Source organism: Mya arenaria, chromosome 9, assembly GCF_026914265.1.
Source record: "Mya arenaria isolate MELC-2E11 chromosome 9, ASM2691426v1".
Lineage (NCBI taxonomy): Eukaryota > Metazoa > Mollusca > Bivalvia > Myida > Myidae > Mya > Mya arenaria.
The window spans coordinates 19,966,628-19,986,702 of NC_069130.1; the positions used below are offsets into that span (position 1 = coordinate 19,966,628).

The 20,075-nt window shown below is 43.5% G+C and overlaps 2 protein-coding genes across 2 annotated transcripts in view; both read right to left on the bottom strand.

Annotated features, from left to right (window-relative positions):
- Positions 1 to 1,390: 1,390 nt before the first annotated feature.
- Positions 1,391 to 19,996, bottom strand: LOC128245835 (extracellular matrix-binding protein EbhA-like). The gene has a single exon (XM_052964060.1). The coding sequence runs from the start codon at positions 19,994 to 19,996 to the stop codon at positions 1,787 to 1,789; it is 18,210 nt and encodes a 6,069-aa protein (XP_052820020.1). The 3' UTR covers positions 1,391 to 1,786.
- LOC128245836 (titin-like) overlaps positions 19,993 to 20,075 on the bottom strand; it is a 43,801-nt gene continuing 43,718 nt past the window's right edge. The window contains exon 13 of the mRNA XM_052964061.1: positions 19,993 to 20,016. Within this exon, the coding sequence (XP_052820021.1) occupies positions 19,993 to 20,016 (24 nt within the window). The remainder of the gene's footprint in view (positions 20,017 to 20,075) is intronic.

The window sequence follows — 20,075 nt, forward strand, 5'->3', positions numbered from 1 at the left end:
ATGACTCTAGCACATATAGTCTGGTGGAAAATCGGCGACCCTACCACAAAGTTCTAAGATCACACTTAAGGGTCGGCAGCGATGCAAAAGTCGAAAGAGGGACCAAAATTGTAAATGTTTAAAAAAATCAATTTCCATTTAATTTTGAGGTTCAATATTTCACAAGCATGACACATATGTCCGATGCAACATGAAAGGCTGTATATAAGAGTTTAGCATCTTTTACGTAAGAATATTTTATCAGATTTTCAATAAAAAATCATTTACGTTTTCCCGGAAATGTCTTGATACAAAAAGAATATGTTTGTGGGCCAGCTTTATCGGAACTGCCCAAGAAATAATGTCTCGTGGCTTTGTGTTGATTGCATCTATTTTAAAAAAAAATATATATGCATTTTTGTAACCCGGAAATGAATTTCATCCACGAAATTTCATCACTTTTCGGAATAACTTTCTCAGTAGACAAGATATCATCAAGATCTCTCAAGTCATTATTGAATAGGTAGTCTGGGGTATTTTGACATAAAACGAAGTACTAATGTCGACATACCTTTCCGTAATAATGTGAATGTTTTTTATCCAAATCTGTTAAAACCTTCTTTTGTAAATTTTGCTTAACTCCTAACTTACCAAAATATGTCGCCAAGAATAAATGTTTCACTCCCAAAAAAGATTGTTCCTCAAAGCTTAATAATACATGTATTTTTTGAACGTTTTAGTTTTTGACCTTCCCCACCCACTTTTGCATCGCTGTCGGCCCATAAAGTTTAATCATTTAGGAATTCTGCATATATGCACTTCGAGTATATTTGGTCGTGTCCCAACCTGAAAGGTCATGGCAACACTTACAGGTTTAGTCATTCAACGCAACGAAATAAATCAGTAAGCTCGCTAAAGTCTCGCTTACTAACAAATTTATTGAACTCGTTGAATATAATTGTTTATTATATGACGACTCGTGTAAGATACTTTTTATTTCTTAACCTTAAAGCTATCATATGTTAAGATCACAGTACCGGTATTCTAGAAAACTGCATGTTATGGGGGAGTACCCTCTGTATCAGAGATTTCTTGAATAATTAATGCGCTGAATAATCAGACAACATCCTGAGATTATAATTAGGCATGTTTTTGATCATGCACAGTTACTTTATCGCCACCGTATAGAGTTTACTGTGAACTTTAGTATGGATTTTCCCGAGATTACCACGACTTCCTAGTAAGTAGAGATTTTTTTAAAATTACTTTCACTTAGCTAACTGTCAATTTATAAAGCTCAAGATCCGATCTTAGCATAGTTATTTTCTAGGTTGCCATTACTTCTCAAAATCTATTATATAGGTGTGTTTTGAGAGGCATCTCAAATAAATTACAACTAGTTCATATCAATTCATTTTAATCACAAAAACTGTGAATACAACAATTTGGCAGTTGATCATAAATTAACTTAAAAACGGAATATGTACATAAGTATACACCCTGTACTGGCAAAACCATGTACAACTTAACAGCAGGAAGATATATTCAATATATTAACATAAATACAGGCTATAATACATATTATAATATAAATGCAATCGGAAATGATAATGATTTCATATACACAAAATGTAAAATATAAACCCCCTACAGACTAACAGTGAATATACAATCCATGATATTGAAAAGAAACCTAAACATGTATTCTTATTATATAGCATAATATGGTCCAGTATGTGTGCGTCAACAAATACTTCACATTGTTAAATTTTCCAACACATTTGATATTTAGTCCTTTTTAATATCCTTATTCAAGCGGTAGGTCTTCAAAATCGGACAATGAAGATTTCTTCTGGTTCCTGAAAAGCAACTCGGAGCTAAGTAAAGACTTCCCGGTAAGCATGGCTTCGTTTGATGTCTTCATTACTTTCGTGTCTGTGCCTTGCTGTGAAGATAGGTTTTCCGACAATGACTCAAAAGTATCGGTGTATGTGTCAGTGACGTCATCACTATTTGTTGACATCGCGGACAGTGGGGTTTCCTCGTAAGAATACAGCTCCTTTGACGTTATATCTGACAGCGTGGACATTTTAGAGATATGATCGTCTATGTCATTTTCCAGCCTTCTGATATCTACATCTTCCGAATCTGACGCTTTGGTCTCTATAATTTCTGGATGGATGTTTTTGTCCTCTGAAACATCATCTTTTGGCATATTGTCAATTGAGACATTGGATCCGGTTACATTTCCGCTAAGTGGTTTTGGCTTAACGTCTCCTTTGATAGTATCTGCGGGCTCTTTTTCTACAGTGAAACTGGTTTCTGTTTCTATGTCATCTAAATCTACATGATTTTGTTCTAGGAGTTCTTGGAACATTTTCTCAACTAATTCTTTGGCAATTTGGTGAGCCTCTTCGATCTTCATGACTTCGGTTTCTGTCAATTCAGTGACATTTAGCTCATCAATTTTGTGTTCTGATTCGTTGAGTTCTACTATGTTGCCTTCCATTTGGATCTCGGATAGTTTTTCTGCTGTGTTCACAGGTTCGAAACAGTTTTTCTGATCTTCCGGAGTACCGACTTGTGTAAAGTCTACCTCATGTGTGTTGTTATCGGTAATGTCGGTTTCAGATGCTTTCCCATTATAGACTGCGACCGAAGATTCGTCTGCAATTATATTAGGTGTTGATTCCTTGTTTTCCATACCTTCTTTGTCTTTGGTGACTTCTGTATCACAATCTGTGATACGTTTTGGTTCTTTATCTTTTATGATATCCAGTTTTGGTTCTTTGTCATCTGATTTGTCAGACTTTTGTGATTTTTCTCCATTTGAAATGTATTCGTTTTCAGAAATATCTACTTGACTATATTCTGTGATATCATGTTCCATTGTAATGAGGGTATTCTCTTCGTCAGAGGTGCGCTTTGATTGTTCGTTTTCTTTTATTTTATCCACATGATCTATGTGTTCCTCATTTTCAATCTCAAATATTATTTGTTCAAATTGATCAATAAAACCTTGTTCGATATTATTGTCATCAGTAAACTCGTTTTCTGTCACTTTCTCTATTCTCATGTCGGCATCAGTTTTGTTGTCTTCCGAAAAATCTTGGTCAGTTTGTCTCTCTTCTGCGACCTTGTTATTATTTTCTTGAGAAATTATAACATCGACTTCCTTGCCAAAGTTGTATTTACCATCGGTGTCTTCGTATGTGATTTTTGTGTTCTTGGTATTCGTAATTTGCTGTGTCGACGTGTTTTCGGATAAAGATTCAAACGTATCCGCGTATGTGTCGTTATCGCCATCACTATACAGGATTTCGTTGAGCTCTGCCTCCGCTTCCTTCTCGCTAGTAACAATAACTCTGATCTCATTTTCGTAAGTGAGTACGGCCTCCGTTTCTTTGTCTTCAGTGATCGTGGCTTCAGATTGCTTGTCTTTACAGATGTCGGCATGTTCCTTATCGACAGCGACAATGGCTTTGACATTAGTATCGGGAGCAGCTTCAGACTCGAGATCTTTATCGCCCTTTGAAACTTTTCTGCTTTCAATTACATTAGCAACATACTCATTATTTACATTGATAATCGCTTCGACTTCCTTATTGAATGCGGCATCAGTCTCAATGTTTTTATCACCAATGACAATAGCTTCCTCTTCTTTGTCGTCACTGGTGTCGCCTTCGAGTTCCTTCTCTTTAGTCACAATGGCTTCGACCTCCTTGTCTTCGATTATTTCGGTACCTAGTATCATCTCGTCAGTGACAATGGTTTCGAGCACCTTGCCAATAGTGATCTTGGCTTCGTTTTCTTTCTCTTCAGTTACAACGATATCGACCTTATTGTCTTCAGTGATTTCGGCTTCAGATTCATTGTTGTCTTTGACAAGGGTTTCGTCATCGGTGTCTTCAGTGATATCGTCCTCGGGTTCCTTCTTTATAGTCACAATGGTTTCGACATCCATGTCTTCATTAATTTCGGCCTCAGATTCATTCTCTTCAGTGACAATGGCTTCGAGCTCCTTGTCCTCCGTGATCTCCGCCTCGGTTGTTTTTTCTTCAGCCACAATGGCTGTGACCTCGTTGTCTTCAGTCATTTCAGCCTCGGCTTCATTCTCTTCAGTGACAATGACTTGGAGCTCCTTGGAATTTGTGATCACGGGCTCGGATTCGTTTTCGTCAACCACAATGGCTTCGACCTCATTGTCCCCAGTGATGTCTGCTTGGGGTTCATTTTCTTCATTTACAATGGTTTCGACCTCATTGTATTCACTGATTTCGTTTTCAGATTCCTTCGCTTTAGCGACCATGATTTTGACATCCTTGTCCTGAGTGATATAAGATTCCTTTCCGTCACTACTAGTTATTTCTTCGGTGTCGGGTTCCTTCTCTTCAGTCAAAATTGCTCTGACCGTTTTGTCTTCAATTATATCGGCCTCCAGTTGTTTCTCTTCTGTAATAATTGCTTCGACATTCTTGTCTTCAATTATATCGGCCTCTAGTTGTTTCTCTTCTGTAATAATTGCTTCGACATTCTTGTCCTCGGCGATTTCGGGTTCTTTGTCTTCACTGAATGTGGTATCCATTTCCTTCTTTTCAGTGACATTTTTTTCATTTTCCTGGTCCTCAGTAATTTCGGACTCGGGTTCCTTACCTTTAGAAGCAATGTTCACTTCTTTCTTCTCTTCAGTGATCCCAGTGACCTTGGCATCTTGCTCATTGTTCACAGTGACCTTATTGACCTGGACATTTGGTTCCTTGTCTTCAGTAACATCGGCCTCTTGTTCCTTGTCTCCCATAATCTTAGTGACATCGGTCTCCTGTTCCTTGTCGTCAGTGATCTCAGTGACATCGGTCTCTGGTATATTGATTTCAGTCATCTTAGTAACCACGCCTTCTGAATCCGTTTCTTTGGTGGGCCTGGCTTCTAGTTCCTGCTCTAAAATGATCCCAGTGACCTCGTCCTCTGATTCATTGTTTTCAAGTATGTCAGTGAACTTGACCTCTTGTTCGTTTTCTTCAGTGATCTCAGTGACCCCTTTCTCTTGTTCCTGGTTTTCAGTTATTTCAGTGACCGTTTCCTCATGATCATTGTCTTCAGAGATCCCAGTGACCTCGGTTTCTGGTTCCTTGTCTTCAGTGATATTAGTGACATTTGTCTCCTTTACCATGTCTTCAGTTATCTCAGTGACCCCGGCCTCTATTTTTTTGTGTTCAGAGATTTCATTGACCTCGGCCTCTGGTTCCCTGTCTTCAGTGATTTCGGTCTCTGGTTCCATGACGTCAGTGATCTCGGCCTCTTTTTCATGGTATTCGGTGATCTCAGTGACATCGGTCTCCTGTTTATTCACTTCTACAATCTCTGTGCTCTTTACCCCTGAAGCATTGTCTTTTATGTTTTCAGTAGCATCGGCATCTTGTTCTCTATCCTCCATGCTCTTAATAACCTCGGCATTTGAATCATTGTCTTTAATTGTCCCAGTCACATCGGCTTCTGGTTCCTTAACTTTAGTGATCTCAGTGACCTCTGCCTCTAGCTCCTTGTCTTCAGTATTCAAGGATTCTTGTTCTTTGTCATTTTGGATCTCAGTGACGTCAAACCCTGGTTCCCTGTCTTCAGTGTCCATTGACTTTGGGTTTTCGTTTTCAGTGACCAAGTTATCTTGTTCTATTTCTTCAGAGATCTCAGTGACCATCGCCTTTTGTTCATTGCCTTCAGGGATCTCAGTCACCTCGGCCTCTGGTTGTTGGTCTTCACTGATCTTAGTGACCTTGGCTTCTTGTTCCTTGTCCTCAGTAATCTCAGTAATCTCGGCATCTGGGTCATTGTCTTTAGTAATTTCGGCCTTTTGTTCATTGTTTTCAGTGATCACATGGACCTTGGTCTCTTGTTTCTTGTTGTCAGTGATCTCAGTTACCCCGGCTTCCAGTTCCTTGTTATCGTTGATCACAGTTACAACAGCTTCTTGTTTATTGTCTTCTAATGTGTCAGTCAGTCCTACCTGCTGTTCTTGGCCTTCAGTGATTTTAGAGACCTTGACCTCTTTTTCCCCTTTCATTGTGATCTCAGTGATCTCAACGTCTGGTTCCCTATCTTCAGTGGCCATTGACTTTGGTTTCTTAACTTCAGTGACTAAGGAATCTTGTTCTATTTCTTTTGTGATCTTAGTGACCTTCGCCTCTTGTTCATTGTCTTCAGGGATCTCAGTTTGTTCGCCGTCTTGTTCTTGGTCTTCAGTGATCTCAGTGACATTGGACTTTCGTTCATAGTCCTCGGTGATGTCAGTGACCTCGACCTTCGGTTTCTTGGATTCAGTAGTTTCGGACTCTTGTTCTATGTCTTCACAAATCTGAGTGACCTCGGCCTCTTGTCCCCTGTCCCCAGCAATTATTGACTCTTGTTTCTTCTCCTGAATGACCAAAGACTCTTGTTCTAGTTCTTCAGTGATCTCAGTGATTTTTGCTTCTTTTTTATTGTATTCAGGGATCGCAGTCTGTTCACCCTTTGGTTGTTGGTCTTCAGTAATCTCAGTCACCACGGCCTTCGGTTCCTGGTCGTCAGTGATCACTGTAACATTCGCCTCTTCTTCATTATCGTCAAAGATCTCAATCAGATCGCCCGCTTGTTCTTGGTCTTCAGTGATCTCCGTAACGTTGACATCTTGTTTTTCTTTCTCAGTGTTCTTAGTGATCTCGGCCTCTAGTTCCTTGCATTTAGTATTTAAGGCCTCCTGTTCTTTGTCTGCACAAATCTCAGTGACCTTGGCCTCTTGTTTCACGTCCTCCATGAGCGCAGTGACCTCGTTCTCTACTTCAGTGACCTCTGGACTTTTCTCTTCAATGATCTCAGTGATCTTGTCCTCTTTTTCATTGTCTTCAGTGATCTCAATGATGTCGGATTCTGATTGCTTGTATTCCATGATCTCAGCGACCTCTACCTCTTGTTCTATTTTGTGAGTTATCTCAGTGACCTTCGCCTCTGGTTCCCTGTCTTCAGTTAACTCGGTGACCTCGGATTCTGGTATCTCGTCTTTAGTGATCTCATTGACCTTTGCTACTTCTTCAATGTCTTCATATATCTCAGTGATCTCAGCCTCTGATTCATTATCGTCAGTGATCGCAGTGACCTTGGCCTCTTGTTCCTTGTTCTCACAGATCTCAATGACTTCGGTCTCTGGCTCATTGTATTCAGTAGTCAATGCCTCTTGTTTTTTGTCTTCACTGATCGCAGTAAGCTTGGCCTCTTGTTCCTTGTGTTTTGTGATGTCAGTAACCGCGGCCTCTGGATCCTTGTCTTCACAAGTCTCGGCCTCTTGCTGTGTGTCTTTACTGATCTCAGTCACCTTCGCCTCGTGTTCATTTTCTTGGGGAATTTCAGTCAGTTCGCCCTCTTGATCTTGGTCTTCAGTGATCTCAGTGCACTTCACCTCATGTTCCTTGTCATCAGGGATTTCAGTTACCTCGGCCTCTGGTAACTTGTCTTCATTAGCCTCGGCCTCTTGTTGTATACCTTCACTAATTTCAGTGACCTTGGCCTCTTGTTCCTTGTCCTCAATGGCCTCTGATTCCTTCTCTTCAATGACCTCTTCTTCTAATTTCTTATCATCAGTGATATCGATGTCATTTGCCTCTTGTTTCTTTTCCTCAGTGATATCAATGACCTCGTGTTCTGGTTCCTTGCCTTCTGTGATCTCGGTGACTTTGGCCTCTGCTTTCATATCTTCAGTTATATCAGTCACCTCGGCTTCTAATTCCTTTTCTTTAGTGTCATCAGTTACCTTGGTCTCTTGTTCTTTGTCCTCAGTGATTTTAGTCAACTCGGCTTCTGGTTTCTTGTCTTCATTAACCTCTGCCTCTGGTTCCTTGTGTTCAGTGTTGTCAGTGACCTCGGCCTCATTTTCTTTGTCCTCAGTAAACTCGGGATCTGATTCCTTGTATTCAGTGATATCAGTTACCTTCCCCTCGTGTCCTTTGTCTTCAGGACTTTCAGATAGTTCGTCCTCTTGATCTTGGTCTTCCGTGATCTCACTGACTTTGGCTTCCATGTCTTTAGTTATCTCTGTCACCTCGGCGTCTGATTCCTTGTCTTCATAGATCTCAGAGAGCTTGGCTTCTTTTTCCTTGTCCTTAATGATCTCAGTTACCTCTGCCTCTTGTTCCTTGTCTTTATGAGCCTCGGCCTCTTGTTTTGAGCCTTCACTCATCTCAGTTACTTCGGCCACTTGTTCCTTATCCTCAGTGATCTCAAATACATCGGCTTCTGGTTCCTTGTCTTCATTAGCCTCGGCCTTTTGTTGTGTGTCTTCACTCACCTCAGTGACCTTGGCCTTTTGTTCCTTGTCCTTAATGATTTTAGTTAACTCGGCCTCTGGTTGCTTATCTTCAGTTACCACGGCCTCATGGTTCTTGTCTTCACTGATCTCAGTATCCTTGACCTCTTGTTTCTTGTCCTCAGTAACCTCGGTCTCTGATTCCTTGTATTCAATGATATCAGTCACCTTCGCCTCGTGTTCTTTTTCTTCGGGAATTTCAGTCAGTTCGCTTTCTTGATCTTTGTTTTCAGTAATTTTTGTGACCTTGACCACTTGTTGCATGTGATCAGGGATTTCAGTTACCTCCACCTCTTGTTCCTTGTTTTCATAAGCCTCGGCCTCTTGGTGTGTGCCTTCACTGATTTCTGTGACCTTGGCCTCTTGTTCCTTGTCCTTAGTGGTCTCAGTCACCTCGGCCTCTAATTCCTTGTCTTCATTTGTCTCGGCCTCTTGTTGTGTGTCTTCACTGATTTCAGTCACCTTCGCCTCGTGTTCATTTTCTTCGGGAATTTCAGTCAGTTCGCCCTCTTGATATTGGTCTTCAGTGATCTCAGTGACTTTGGCTTCCATGTTTTTAGTTATCTCAGTCACCCTGACCTCTGATTCCTTGTCATTAATAATCTCAGAGATATTGGCCTCTTGTTTATTGTAGTCAGTGATCTCAGTTACCTCGGCCTTTGGTTCTTTTTCATCAGCGGTGTCGGCCACTTGTTGTGTGTCCTCAGTAGTCTCAGTCACCCCGGCCTCTGATTCCTTATCTTCATTGATCTCCGAAAGGTTGGCCTCTTCTTCCTTGTCCTCGGTGATCTCAGTTACCTCGGCCTCTGGTTCCTTATCTTCATTAGCCTCGGCCTCTTGTGGTCTGTCTTCACTGATCTCAGTGACCATGGCCTCTTGTTCTTTGTCCTCAGTGATCTTAGACAACTCGGCCTCTGGTTGCTTGTCTTCATTAACCACGGCCTCTTGGTTCTTGTCTTCAGTGATGTCTGTGTCCTTGACCTCTTGTTTCTTGTCCTCAATAACCTCGGTCTCTGATTCCTTGTATTCAATGATATCAGTCACCTTCGCATCGTGTTCTTTTTCTGGGTGAATTACAGTCAGTTCGGTCTCTTGATCTTGGTTTTCAGTGACATCAGTGACCTTGACCTCTTGTTGCTTGTTATCAGGAATTTCAGTAACCTCAGCCTCTTGTTCCTTGTCTTCATTAGTGCCGGCCTCTTGGTGTGTGCCTTCACTGATTTCTGTGACCTTGGCCTCTTGTTCCTTGTCCTCAGTGATCTCAGTCATCTCGGACCCTAATTTCTTGTCTTCATTAGTCTCGGCCTCTTGCTGTGTGTCTTCACTGATCTCAGTCACCCTCGCCACGTGTTCATTTTCTTCGGGAATTTCAGTCAGTTCGCCCTCTTTATCTTGGTCTTCAGAGATCTCAGTGACCTTGACCTCATGTTCCTTATCATCAGGGATTTCAGTTACATCGGCCTCATGTTCCTTGTCTTTATTAGCCTCGGCCTCTTGTTGAATGCCTTCATTGATTTCAGTGACCTTGGCCTCTTGTTCCTTGTCCTCAGTGGCCTCTGATTCCTTCTCTTCAATGACCTCTTCTTCTATTTTTTTATCATCAGTGATATCGATGTCATTTGCCTCTTGTTTCTTTTTCTCAGTGATCTCAATGACCTCGTGTTCTGGTTCCTTGCCTTCTGTGATCTCAGTGACTTTGGCCTCTGTTTTTATATCTTCAGTTATATCAGTCACCTCGGCTTCTAATTCCTTTTCTTGAGTGCTATCAGTAACCTTGGTCTCTTGTTCCTTGTCCTCAGTGATTTTAGTCAACTCGGCTTCTGGTTCCTTGTCTTGAGTAACCTCGGCCTCTGGTTCACTGTGTTCAGTGATGTCAGTGACCTCGGCTTCATGTTTTTTGTCCTCAGTAACCTCGGGCTCTGATTCCTTGTATTCAGTGATGTCAGTTACCTCCCCCTCGTGTCCTTTGTCTTCATGAATTTGAGTCAGTTCGCCCTCTTGATATTGGTCTTCCGTGATCTCACTGACTTTGGCTTCCATGTTTTCAGTTATCTCAGTCACCCTGACCTCTGATTCCTTGTCTTCATTGATCTCAGAGATATTGGCCTCTTGTTTATTGTAGTCAGTGATCTCAGTAACCTCGGCCTCTGGTTCTTTTTCGTCAGCGGTGTCGGCCACTTGTTGTGTGTCCTCAGTAGTCTCAGTCACCCCTGCCTCTGATTCCTTATCTTCATTGATCTCCGAAAGGTTGGCCTCTTCTTCCTTGTTCTCGGTGATCTCATTTACCTCGGCCTCTGGTTCCTTATCTTCACTAGCCTCGGCCTCTTGTGGTCTGTCTTCACTGATCTCAGTGACCATGGCCTCTTGTTCCTTGTCCTCAGTGATCTTAGACAACTCGGCCTCTGGTTGCTTGTCTTCATTAACCACGGCCTCTTGGTTCTTGTCTTCAGTGATGTATGTGTCCTTGACCTCTTGTTTCTTGTCCTCAGTAACCTCGGTCTCTGATTCCTTGTATTCAATGATATCAGTCACCTTCGCCTCGTGTTCTTTTTCTGGGGGAATTTCAGTCAGTTCGGTCTCTTGATCTTGGTTTTCAGTGACCTTGACCTCTTGTTGCTTGTTATCAGGAATTTCAGTAACCTCGGCATAGTGTTCCTTGTCTTCATTAGCCTCGGCCTCTTGGTGTGTGCATTCACTGATTTCTGTGACCTTGGCCTCTTGTTCCTTGTCCTCAGTGATCTCAGTCATCTCGGACTCTAATTTCTTGTCTTCATTAGTCTCGGCCTCTTGCTGTGTGTCTTCACTGATCTCAGTCACCCTCGCCTCGTGTTCATTTTCTTCGGGAATTTCAGTCAGTTTGCCCTCTTGAACTTGGTCTTCAGAGATCTCAGTGACCTTGACCTCATGTTCCTTGTCATCAGGGATTTCAGTTACCTCGGCCTCGGCCTCTTGTTGTATACCTTCATTGATTTCAGTGACCTTGGCCTCTTGTTCCTTGTCCTTAATGGCCTCTGATTCCTTCTCTTCAATGCCCTCTTTTTCTAATGTCTTATCATCAGTGATATTGATGTCATTTGCCTCTTGTTCCTTTTCCTCAGTTATCTCAATGCCCTCTTGTTCTGGTTCCTTGCCTTCTGTGATCTCGGTGACTTTGGCCTCTGCTTTTACATCTTCAGTTATATCAGTCACCTCGGCTTCTAATTCCTTTTCTTGAGTGCTATCAGTGACCTTGGTCTCTTGTTCCTTGTCCTCAGTGATTTTAGTCAACTCGGCTTCTTGTTCCTTGTCTTCAGTAACTTCGGCCTCTGGTTCCTTGTGTTCAGTGATGTCAGTCACCTCGGCTTCATTTTCTTTGTCCTCAGTAACCTCGGGTTCTGATTCCTTGTATTCAGTGATATCAGTTACCTTCTCCTCGTGTCCTTTGTCTTCATGAATTTGAGTCAGTTCGCCCTCTTGATATTGGTCTTCCGTGATCTCACTGACTTTGGCTTCCATGTTTTCAGTTATCTCAGTCACCACGACCTCTGATTCCTTGTCTTTATTGATCTCAGAGATATTGGCCTCTTGTTTATTGTAGTCAGAGATCTCAGTAACCTCGGCCTCTGGTTCTTTTTCGTCAGCGGTGTCGGCCTCTTGTTGTGTGTCCTCAGTAGTCTCAAGCACCCCAGCCTCTGATTCCTTATCTTCATTGATCTCCGAAAGGTTGGCATCTTCTTCATTGTCCTCGGTGACCTCACTTACCTCGGCCTCTGGTTCCTTATCTTCATTATCCTCGGCCTCTTGTTGTCTGTCTTCACTGATCTCAGTGACCATGGCCTCTTGTTCCTTGTCCTCAGTGATCTTAGACAACTCGGCCTCTGGTTGCTTGTCTTCATTAACCACGGTCTCTTGGTTCTTGTCTTCAGTGATGTCGGTGTCCTTGACCTCTTGTTTCTTGTCCTCAGTAACCTCGGTCTCTGATTCCTTGTATTCAATGATATCAGTCATCTTCGCCTCGTGTTCTTTTTCTGGGGGAATTTCAGTCAGTTCGGTCTCTTGATCTTTGTTTTCAGTGACCTCAGTGACCTTGACCTCTTGTTGCTTGTTATCAGGAATTTCAGTAACCTCGGCATCTTGTTTCTTGTCTTCATTAGCGCAGGCCTCTTGGTGTGTGCCTTCACTGATTTCTGTGACCTTGGCCCCTTGTTCCTTGTCATCAGTGATCTCAGTCACCTCGGACTCTAATTTCTTGTCTTCATTAGTCTCGGCCTCTTGCTGTGTGTCTTCACTGATATCAGTCACCCTCGCCTCGTGTTCATTTTCTTCGGGAATTTCAGTCAGTTTGCCCTCTTGATCTTGGTCTTCAGAGATCTCAGTGACTTTGACCTCATGTTTCTTGTCATCAGGGATTTCAGTTACCTCGGCCTCAGGTTCCTTGTCTTTATAAGCCTCGGCCTCTTGTTGTATGCCTTCATTGATTTCAGTGACCTTGGCCTCTTGTTCCTTGTCCTCAGTGGCCTCTGATTCCTTCTCTTCAATGACCTCTTCTTCTAATTTCTTATTATCGGTAATATCGATGTCATTTGCCTCTTGTTCCTTTTCCTCAGTGATCTCAATGACCTCGTGTTCTGGTTCCTTGCCTTCTGTGATCTCGGTGACTTTGGCCTCTGCTTTTATATCTTCAGTTATATCAGTCACCTCGGCTTCTAGTTCCTTTTCTTGAATGTTATCAGTGACCTTGGTCTCTTGTTCCTTGTCCTCAGTGATTTTAGTCAACTCGGCTTCTGGTTCCTTGTCTTCAGTAACCTCGGCCTCTGGTTCCTTGTGTTCAGTGATGTCAGTGACCTCGGCTTCTAATTCCTTTTCTTGAGTGCTATCAGTGACCTTGGTCTCTTGTTCCTTGTCCTCAGTGATTTTAGTCAACTCGGCTTCTGGTTCCTTGTCTTCAGTAACCTTGGCCTCTGGTTCCTTGTGTTCAGTTATGTCAGTGACCTCGGCTTCATGTTCTTTGTCCTCAGTAACCTCGGGCTCTGATTCCTTGTATTCAGTGATATCAGTTACCTCCCCCTCGTGTCCTTTGTCTTCATGAATTTGAGTCAGTTCGCCCTCTTGATATTGGTCTTCCGTGATCTCACTGACTTTGGCTTCCATGTTTTTAGTTATCTCAGTCACCCTGACCTCTGATTCCTTGTCATTAATAATCTCAGAGATATTGGCCTCTTGTTTATTGTAGTCAGTGATCTCAGTAACCTCGGCCTCTGGTTCTTTTTCGACAGCGGTGTCGGCCATTTGTTGTGTGTCCTCAGTAGTCTCAGTCACCCCGGCCTCTGATTCCTTATCTTCATTGATCTCCGAAAGGTTGGCCTCTTCTTCCTTGTCCTCGGTGATCTCAGTTACCTCGGCCTCTGGTTCCTTATCTTCACTAGCCCCGGCCTCTTGTGGTCTGTCTTCACTGATCTCAGTGACCATGGCCTCTTGTTCCTTGTCCTCAGTGATCTTAGACAACTCGGCCTCTGGTTGCTTGTCTTCATTAACCACGGCCTCTTGGTTCTTGTCTTCAGTGATGTCTGTGTCCTTGACCTCTTGTTTCTTGTCCTCAATAACCTCGGTCTCTGATTCCTTGTATTCAATGATATCAGTCACCTTCGCCTCGTGTTCTGTTTCTGGGTGAATTACAGTCAGTTCGGTCTCTTGATCTTGGTTTTCAGTGACATCAGTGACCTTGACCTCTTGTTGCTTGTTATCAGGAATTTCATTAACCTCAGCCTCTTGTTCCTTGTCTTCATTAGTGCCGGCCTCTTGGTGTGTGCCTTCACTGATTTCTGTGACCTTGGCCTCTTGTTCCTTGTCCTCAGTGATCTCAGTCATCTCGGACCCTAATTTCTTGTCTTCATTAGTCTCGGCCTCTTGCTGTGTGTCTTCACTGATCTCAGTCACCCTCGCCACGTGTTCATTTTCTTCGGGAATTTCAGTCAGTTTGCCCTCTTGAACTTGGTCTTCAGAGATCTCAGTGACCTTGACCTCATGTTCCTTATCATCAGGGATTTCAGTTACATCGGCCTCATGTTCCTTGTCTTTATTAGCCTCGGCCTCTTGTTGAATGCCTTCATTGATTTCAGTGACCTTGGCCTCTTGTTCCTTGTCCTCAGTGGCCTCTGATTCCTTCTCTTCAATGACCTCTTCTTCTATTTTTTTATCATCAGTGATATCGATGTCATTTGCCTCTTGTTTCTTTTCCTCAGTGATTTCAATGACCTCGTGTTCTGGTTCCTTGCCTTCTGTGATCTCAGTGACTTTGGCCTCTGTTTTTATATCTTCAGTTATATCAGTCACCTCGGCTTCTAATTCCTTTTCTTGAGTGCTATCAGTAACCTTGGTCTCTTGTTCCTTGTCCTCAGTGATTTTAGTCAACTCGGCTTCTGGTTCCTTGTCTTGAGTAACCTCGGCCTCTGGTTCACTGTGTTCAGTGATGTCATTGACCTCGGCTTCATGTTTATTGTCCTCAGTAACCTCGGGCTCTGATTCCTTGTATTCAGTGATGTCAGTTACCTCCCCCTCGTGTCCTTTGTCTTCATGAATTTGAGTCAGTTCGCCCTCTTGATATTGGTCTTCCGTGATCTCACTGACTTTGGCTTCCATGTTTTCAGTTATCTCAGTCACCCTGACCTCTGATTCCTTGTCTTCATTGATCTCAGAGATATTGGCCTCTTGTTTATTGTAGTCAGTGATCTCAGTAACCTCGGCCTCTGGTTCGTTTTCGTCAGCGGTGTCGGCCACTTGTTGTGTGTCCTCAGTAGTCTCAGTCACCCCGGCCTCTGATTCCTTATCTTCATTGATCTCCGAAAGGTTGGCCTCTTCTTCCTTGTTCTCGGTGATCTCATTTACCTCGGCCTCTGGTTCCTTATCTTCACTAGCCTCGGCCTCTTGTGGTCTGTCTTCACTGATCTCAGTGACCATGGCCTCTTGTTCCTTGTCCTCAGTGATCTTAGACAACTCGGCCTCTGGTTCCTTGTCTTCATTAACCACGGCCTCTTGGTTCTTGTCTTCAGTGATGTATGTGTCCTTGACCTCTTGTTTCTTGTCCTCAGTAACCTCGGTCTCTGATTCCTTGTATTCAATGATATCAGTCACCTTCGCCTCGTGTTCTTTTTCTGGGGGAATTTCAGTCAGTTCGGTCTCTTGATCTTGGTTTTCAGTGACCTTGACCTCTTGTTGCTTGTTATCAGGAATTTCAGTGACCTCGGCATAGTGTTCCTTGTCTTCATTAGCCTCGGCCTCTTGGTGTGTGCATTCACTGATTTCTGTGACCATGGCCTCTTGTTCCTTGTCCTCAGTGATCTCAGTCATCTCGGACTCTAATTTCTTGTCTTCATTAGTCTCGGCCTCTTGCTGTGTGTCTTCACTGATCTCAGTCACCCTCGCCTCGTGTTCATTTTCTTCGGGAATTTCAGTCATTTTGCCCTCTTGAACTTGGTCTTCAGAGATCTCAGTGACCTTGACCTCATGTTCCTTGTCATCAGGGATTTCAGTTACCTCGGCCTCGGCCTCTTGTTGTATACCTTCATTGATTTCAGTGACCTTGGCCTCTTGTTCCTTGTCCTTAATGGCCTCTGATTCCTTCTCTTCAATGCCCTCTTTTTCTAATGTCTTATCATCAGTGATATTGATGTCATTTGCCTCTTGTTCCTTTTCCTCAGTTATCTCAATGCCCTCTTGTTCTGGTTCCTTGCCTTCTGTGATCTCGGTGACTTTGGCCTCTGCTTTTACATCTTCAGTTATATCAGTCACCTCGGCTTCTAATTCCTTTTCTTGAGTGCTATCAGTGACCTTGGTCTCTTGTTCCTTGTCATCAGTGATTTTAGTCAACTCGGCTTCTGGTTCCTTGTCTTCAGTAACTTCGGCCTCTGGTTCCTTGTGTTCAGTGATGTCAGTCATCTCGGCTTCATTTTCTTTGTCCTCAGTAACCTCGGGTTCTGATTCCTTGTATTCAGTGATATCAGTTACCTTCCCCTCGTGTCCTTTGTCTTCATGAATTTGAGTCAGTTCGCCCTCTTGATATTGGTCTTCCGTGATCTCACTGACTTTGGCTTCCATGTTTTCAGTTATCTCAGTCACCACGACCTCTGATTCCTTGTCTTTATTGATCTCAGAGATATTGGCCTCTTGTTTATTGTAGTCAGAGATCTCAGTAACCTCGGCCTCTGGTTCTTTTTCGTCAGCGGTGTCGGCCTCTTGTTGTGTGTCCTCAGTAGTCTCAGGCACCCCAGCCTCTGATTCCTTATCTTCATTGATCTCCGAAAGGTTGGCATCTTCTTCATTGTCCTCGGTGACCTCACTTACCTCGGCCTCTGGTTCCTTATCTTCATTATCCTCGGCCTCTTGTGGTCTGTCTTCACTGATCTCAGTGACCATGGCCTCTTGTTCCTTGTCCTCAGTGATCTTAGACAACTCGGCCTCTGGTTGCTTGTCTTCATTAACCACGGTCTCTTGGTTCTTGTCTTCAGTGATGTCGGTGTCCTTGACCTCTTGTTTCTTGTCCTCAGTAACCTCGGTCTCTGATTCCTTGTATTCAATGATATCAGTCATCTTCGCCTCGTGTTCTTTTTCTGGGGGAATTTCAGTCAGTTCGGTCTCTTGATCTTTGTTTTCAGTGACCTCAGTGACCTTGACCTCTTGTTGCTTGTTATCAGGAATTTCAGTAACCTCGGCATCTTGTTTCTTGTCTTCATTAGCGCAGGCCTCTTGGTGTGTGCCTTCACTGATTTCTGTGACCTTGGCCCCTTGTTCCTTGTCCTCAGTGATCTCAGTCACTTCGGACTCTAATTTCTTGTCTTCATTAGTCTCGGCCTCTTGCTGTGTGTCTTCACTGATATCAGTCACCCTCGCCTCGTGTTCATTTTCTTCGGGAATTTCAGTCAGTTTGCCCTCTTGATCTTGGTCTTCAGAGATCTCAGTGACCTTGACCTCATGTTTCTTGTCATCAGGGATTTCAGTTACCTCGGCCTCAGGTTCCTTGTCTTTATAAGCCTCGGCCTCTTGTTGTATGCCTTCATTGATTTCAGTGACCTTGGCCTCTTGTTCCTTGTCCTCAGTGGCCTCTGATTCCTTCTCTTCAATGACCTCTTCTTCTAATTTCTTATTATCGGTAATATCGATGTCATTTGCCTCTTGTTCCTTTTCCTCAGTGATCTTAATGACCTCGTGTTCTGGTTCCTTGCCTTCTGTGATCTCGGTGACTTTGGCCTCTGCTTTTATATCTTCAGTTATATCAGTCACCTCGGCTTCTAGTTCCTTTTCTTGAATGTTATCAGTGACCTTGCTCTCTTGTTCCTTGTCCTCAGTGATTTTAGTCAACTCGGCTTCTGGTTCCTTGTCTTCAGTAACCTCGGCCTCTGGTTCCTTGTGTTCAGTGATGTCAGTGACCTCGGCTTCTAATTCCTTTTCTTGAGTGCTATCAGTGACCTTGGTCTCTTGTTCCTTGTCCTCAGTGATTTTAGTCAACTCGGCTTCTGGTTCCTTGTCTTCAGTAACCTTGGCCTCTGGTTCCTTGTGTTCAGTTATGTCAGTGACCTCGGCTTCATGTTCTTTGTCCTCAGTAACCTCGGGCTCTGATTCCTTGTATTCAGTGATATCAGTTACCTCCCCCTCGTGTCCTTTGTCTTCATGAATTTGAGTCAGTTCGCCCTCTTGATATTGGTCTTCCGTGATCTCACTGACTTTGGCTTCCATGTTTTTAGTTATCTCAGTCACCCTGACCTCTGATTCCTTGTCATTAATAATCTCAGAGATATTGGCCTCTTGTTTATTGTAGTCAGTGATCTCAGTAACCTCGGCCTCTGGTTCTTTTTCGACAGCGGTGTCGGCCTCTTGTTGTGTGTCCTCAGTAGTCTCAGTCACCCCGGCCTCTGATTCCTTATCTTCATTGATCTCCGAAAGGTTGGCCTCTTCTTCCTTGTCCTCGGTGATCTCAGTTACCTCGGCCTCTGGTTCCTTATCTTCACTAGCCCCGGCCTCTTGTGGTCTGTCTTCACTGATCTCAGTGACCATGGCCTCTTGTTCCTTGTCCTCAGTGATCTTAGACAACTCGGCCTCTGGTTGTTTGTCTTCATTAACCACGGCCTCTTGGTTCTTGTCTTCAGTGATGTCGGTGTCCTTGACCTCTTGTTTCTTGTCCTCAGTAACCTCGGTCTCTGATTCCTTGTATTCAATGATATCAGGCACCTTCGCCTCGTGTTCTTTTTCTGGGGGAATTTCAGTCAGTTCGGTCTCTTGATCTTGGTTTTCAGTGACCTCAGTGACCTTGACCTCTTGTTGCTTGTTATCAGGAATTTCAGTAACCTCGGCATCTTGTTTCTTGTCTTCATTAGCGCAGGCCTCTTGGTGTGTGCCTTCACTGATTTCTGTGACCTTGGCCCCTTGTTCCTTGTCCTCATTGATCTCAGTCACCTCGGACTCTAATTTCTTGTCTTCATTAGTCTCGGCCTCTTGCTGTGTGTCTTCACTGATCTCAGTCAGCCTCGCCTCGTGATCATTTTCTTCGGGAATTTCAGTCAGTTTGGTCTCTTGATCTTGGTCTTCAGAGATCTCAGTGACCTTGACCTCATGTTTCTTGTCATCAGGGATTTCAGTTACCTCGGTCTCAGGTTCCTTGTCTTTATAAGCCTCGGCCTCTTGTTGTATGCGTTTATTGATTTCAGTGACCTTGGCCTCTTGTTCCTTGTCCTCAATGGCCTCTGATTCCTTCTCTTCAATGACCTCTTCTTCTAATTTCTTATTATCAGTAATATCGATGTCATTTGCCTCTTGTTCCTTTTCCTCAGTTATCTCAATGACCTCGTGTTCTGGTTCCTTGCCTTCTGTGATATCGGTGACTTTGGCCTCTGCTTTTATATCTTCAGTTATATCAGTCACCTCGGCTTCTAATTCCTTTTCTTGAGTGCTATCAGTGACCTTGGTCTCTTGTTCCTTGTCCTCAGTGATTTTAGTCAACTCGGCTTCTGGTTCCTTGTCTTCAGTAACTTCGGCCTCTGGTTCCTTGTGTTCAGTGATGTCAGTGACCTCGGCTTCATGTTCTTTGTCCTCAGTAACCTCGGGGTCTGATTCCTTGTATTCAGTGATGTCAGTCACCTTCCTCTCGTGTCCTTTGTCTTCATGAATTTGAGTCAGTTCGCCCTCTTGATATTGGTCTTCCGTGATCTCACTGACTTTGGCTTCCATGTTTTCAGTTATCTCAGTCACCACGACCTCTGATTCCTTATCTTCATTGATCTTAGAGATATTGGCCTCTTGTTTATTGTAGTCAGTGATCTCAGTAACCTCGGCCTCTGGTTCTTTTTCGTCAGCGGTGTCGGCCTCTTGTTGTGTGTCCTCAGTAGTCTCAGTCACCCCGGCCTCTGATTCTTTATCTTCATTGATCTCCGAAAGGTTGGCCTCTTCTTCCTTGTCCTCGGTGATCTCAGTTACCTCGGCCTCTGGTTCCTTATCTTCACTAGCCTCGGCCTCTTGTGGTCTGTCTTCATTGATCTGAGTGACCATGGCCTCTTGTTCCTTGTCCTCAGTGACCTTAGTAAAATCGGCCTCTTGTTGCTTGTCTTCATTAACCACGGTCTCTTGGTTCTTGTCTTCAGTGATGTCTGTGTCCTTGACCTCTTGTTTCTTGTCCTCAGTAACCTCGGTCTCTGATTCCTTGTATTCAATGATATCAGTCATCTTCGCCTCGTGTTCTTTTTCTGGGGGAATTTCAGTCAGTTCGGTCTCTTGATCTTGGTTTTCAGTGACCACAGTGACC

Coding starts and splice junctions, on each gene's coding strand:
- LOC128245835 (XM_052964060.1), bottom strand. CDS start 19,996: ATGACTGATATCATTGAATACAAGGAATCAGAGACCGAGGTTACTGAG.